The following is a 3648-nucleotide window of genomic DNA, read 5'->3' as shown; positions in this document are numbered from 1 at the left end:
CCCCGTCCTCAACCGCCGAGCCCCTCCCCCACCCCGGGGCAGGAAGTGAAACCGCTGCCCCTCCCCCCTCCCCCCGGAAAGTCCCGCCTGGGTCTGACTCAAACCGGGACCCGCGGGGGGAGGGGCGGGGGTCCTGCACCCCCAGACTCACGGCGAGCCGCCGCCCCCCGCCCGCGACCCCCGCCCGGGGCTGCGCGGAGCGTGCTGTCGCGATAAGGGCGCGCCTCTGTCAGAATAACCGGGAATCACGATACACAGGGAGGAGGCGCAATAGCGAGGGATTCGTTATCAGCCCGGGGGGATCGCGATATCCGTGCGGCTGTCGCGATAGCGGGGGGAGTCGGAATAACGGGGAAGAGGAGGCACAATAAAGGACGGGGGTCGCGATAATGGGGAGGGTCAGAATAACGGAAGCGAGCGTCGCGATACCGAGGGGGGTGCTCGAAGTTTGATGTGTCGCGATAATCGCGGGACGCAGAACAGGAAGGGTTTGGATTCGAGGGGCGCAGCAAGGGAAGCGCTCGCAGTAACGGCAGCGCGGGGACCGCGGTAACGGAGCGGGCCGGAGCACGGCGGGGCACCGCAGCGGGCGGAGGATGTCGCGATAATGAGGGAAGGGTCGCAATAACAAGCGCCCCCCTTCCCTCCCCCCTCCAAAACCGCCGCTCCCGCCACCGAGGGGAGAAGTTTGGGGAAGCCCGTGGTGGGAAAGGGGGGCTGCCGGAGCCCTGTCCCTTTCTGGGGTAACGGGGGAGTTCCGGGGGTCCCCCGAGGGACCCTGCCGGGGTTCATTGGGGTCCCCGGAATTGGGGGTGTCTGGGTTAAATGGGGGTCCCGGGGCGCTTTGCTTGAGAGGTCCTTTCTGGGGTTCCCGGCGGGCTGGTTTGGGGGTTCCTGAGCTGTTCTCCCATGTGGCAGCTGCTGGAGGGGTTCGCCCTGGAGGGTCCCGAGTTTGGGGGGGGGGCTCATGGGGATCCCTGGATTGTCGGGTGCTCTTGTGGGGACCCCTCGGGGGTCGGGGATCAGGGTGGGGTCCCTGGCGGGAGTCACGGGAGTGCCGGGACACCTGGGTCCATTTATGGTCATGGAGTGGGAGTTACGAGTCCCGGTTTGCCCGGCGGGGGCCCTGCCGGGGGCTGTGGCCCCCCCAAACCCAGGACACTCGGGGGGCCCAGGCTTTGCTTTTGGTGCTCCCTGGGTGGGGGTCTTTGAGCTGTCCCCGCCCTGCAGGCCGCGATCGGGGTGGGGCGGGGGGGCTCTGGCGGTCCCCAGCCAGCTGTGCCCCATCACGGGTGGGCTCGGGGGGTCTGACCCGTGTCCCCCCGCAGCCAGCGGAGGTGGCGGCGCTGGTGGGCCCCGAGCGGGGCCCGCTGCTGGTGCAGGGGCTGACGCTGGGGGGGCTGCGCTGCTCCGTCATCCGCGACTCGCTGCTGGTGGAGGGCGAGCACAGCATGGACCTGCGCACCAAGGGGGCCGCGGGAGCGCCCACCTTCAACATCACGGCTGCCATCACCAACAAGAGTGAGGGACCGCCGGGGGCTGCCCCCCGCCACCCCTGCCCCCTGCCCTCCGTGACACCCCAGCTTTGAAATCAGCGGCGAGGAGCCTCCCCCTGGAACCACCCTGTGACCCCTGCCCACCTCCCTGTCACCCCCTGCCCAGTCCCTGTCACCCCGTGTCACTCTGTGTCACCTCCTGCCCAGTTCCTGTCACCCCCCGTGACCCCAAGCCTCCACAGGTGCCTCCCATGTAGCTTATGGCATTGCAGTGTCACTCCCCAGGTGCCCCCCCCCTTCCCCAGTGCCACCCTGTGTCCTCAGCCACGTCACCTGCCCTGTCACCTGTGTCACCCCTGACCTGCTTCCCGTTAGTGTCCCCAGGTCCCCACAAATTACCCCCTGCTAACTCCTGGCATCCCTTCATCCCCTTCCCTGCTTCCTGCCCTTGTGCCCCCCTTGACCCCCTGTCTGTCTGGGGCTTTTGGGGGGCTTGGGGATGACCCCCCCACCTTGTTGTCTCCCCCCTGCAGCCATCGTGCTGGCCATGGGCAAGGAGGGCGTCCACGGCGGCTGCGTCAACAAGAAATGTTATGAGATGGCCAATCACCTGCGGCGCAGCCAGTACTGAGCGGGCTGGGGGCCACCCCCGGACCCCCAGGGACCAGCAGAAGCCGCCAGGGACCAGCAGGACCCCGTCCCCCACCCCCCTGCCCGCCCCCAATCCCCGCTGCCGGCAGCAATAAAGTGCCCTTGTGGGGAAGTCGCTGCGTTTCGGGGTGCTGGGGTGCGGCTCTGTCCTCCGCCCAGGGTGGAGGCCACCCCGGATAGCCGGGTCCAAGGGTGCTGCCGTGCCCCGGGGGGGACAAAGTCCACGCTGGGGCGGGGGTGACGCCTCAGCACACGCCCCACGCTGCCCCCCCCCCACCCCTCCCAACGCTCAGGAGGCAAGGTTGGGGGGCAGAGGCTTTATTGGGGGGCTGCACTGGCAGGGGGGAAGGTCAGCTGGGATGGAACGAGGGGAATCGGGGGCAGGAACTCTGGATGTTCGGGCAGGTTGTGGGGACTGGGAGGTGCTGGGATGGTTGATACGGGGTGAAGAAGGGCAGAGATGGGGATGTGGGAGGTGCTGTGGGGTGCAGCAGGAGATGTGCAGCAGGACGGGCTGCAGGAAGCTGCTCCGGTGCTGCCGAGTCCTTATAAGGACAACGTGGTGGCTCTGGCGCTTCCTGTCCCCCCCTCACCCCCCGTGTGACTCACGGAAGGGGGGAAGGGCCCGCGTTTGCCCCACGGCAGGAATTGGGGTACCGGGGCTTGGGCCGTGGGGCGGGTGGCACCGTCCTTCCCCCTGTCCCCTCACCCAGCACGGATGGACCCAGGCGTTGGGGTCCCCACGTGGCTGTGTCCCTGTGGGTGACCCCCACATCCTGCAGGACAGCGTCCTTGTCCCCCCTCCGTGTCCAGGTGTGACACCTGTAGCACGCTGCCACCTGTGTCATCCCTGCCACCGCGTGCTCTCTGCTGTCCCCAACACCTCAGGGGTACCCCCAAACTGGGGAGGGGGTGGGTGCAGCACCTCACCAGTGACTCCCAGTTAGACCCAGCACTAGAGGTCAGCGGGATGTGCCAGTTTGAGTAGGGGGGCTCCGAGTGACCCTGCTGCTGACTGATGCACGCAAGATTGCCCCTGGTAGAGCCAGACATCCTTCACTGCCACCCAGTGACCCCAAAGTGCCCCTCAGTGACCCCAAAGGGCCTCCCAGTGACCCCAGAGTGCTTCCCAGTGACCTCCAAGTGCCCCTCAGTGACCCCAAAGGGCCTCCAAGTGCTCCCCAGTGACCCCAAAGTGCTTCCCAGTGACCCCAAAGTGCTTCCCAGTGACCCCAAAGTGCTTCCCAGTGACCCCAAAGTGCCCCTCAGTGACCCCAAAGGGCCTCCAAGTGCTCCCCAGTGACCCCAAAGTGCTTCCCAGTGACCTCAAAGTGCTTCCCAGTGACCCCAAAGTGCTTCCCAGTGACCTCAAAGTGCTTCCCAGTGACCCCAAAGTGCCCCTCAGTGACCCCAAAGGGCCTCCAAGTGCTCCCCAGTGACCCCAAAGTGCTTCCCAGTGACCTCAAAGTGCTTCCCAGTGACCCCAAAGTGCCTCCCAGTG

At 67.0% G+C, this 3648-nt stretch overlaps 1 protein-coding gene across 1 annotated transcript in view; it reads left to right on the top strand.

The window, feature by feature from the left end:
• LOC121361875 overlaps nucleotides 1-2259 on the top strand; it is a 7378-nt gene extending 5119 nt beyond the window's left edge. Inside the window, exons 3-4 of the mRNA XM_041482929.1 lie at nucleotides 633-1521; nucleotides 2030-2259. Of these exons, the coding sequence (XP_041338863.1) occupies nucleotides 633-1521; nucleotides 2030-2127 (987 nt within the window). The 3' untranslated portion in view covers nucleotides 2128-2259. The remainder of the gene's footprint in view (nucleotides 1-632; nucleotides 1522-2029) is intronic.
• The last annotated feature ends 1389 nt before the right edge of the window (nucleotides 2260-3648 follow it).

Source organism: Pyrgilauda ruficollis, unplaced genomic scaffold (assembly GCF_017590135.1).
Source record: "Pyrgilauda ruficollis isolate IOZ18807 unplaced genomic scaffold, ASM1759013v1 scaffold591, whole genome shotgun sequence".
Taxonomy (NCBI): Eukaryota; Metazoa; Chordata; class Aves; order Passeriformes; family Passeridae; genus Pyrgilauda; species Pyrgilauda ruficollis.
Note: the sequence above shows the minus strand (reverse complement) of the source record. Positions and strands in the feature narration are given on the sequence as shown.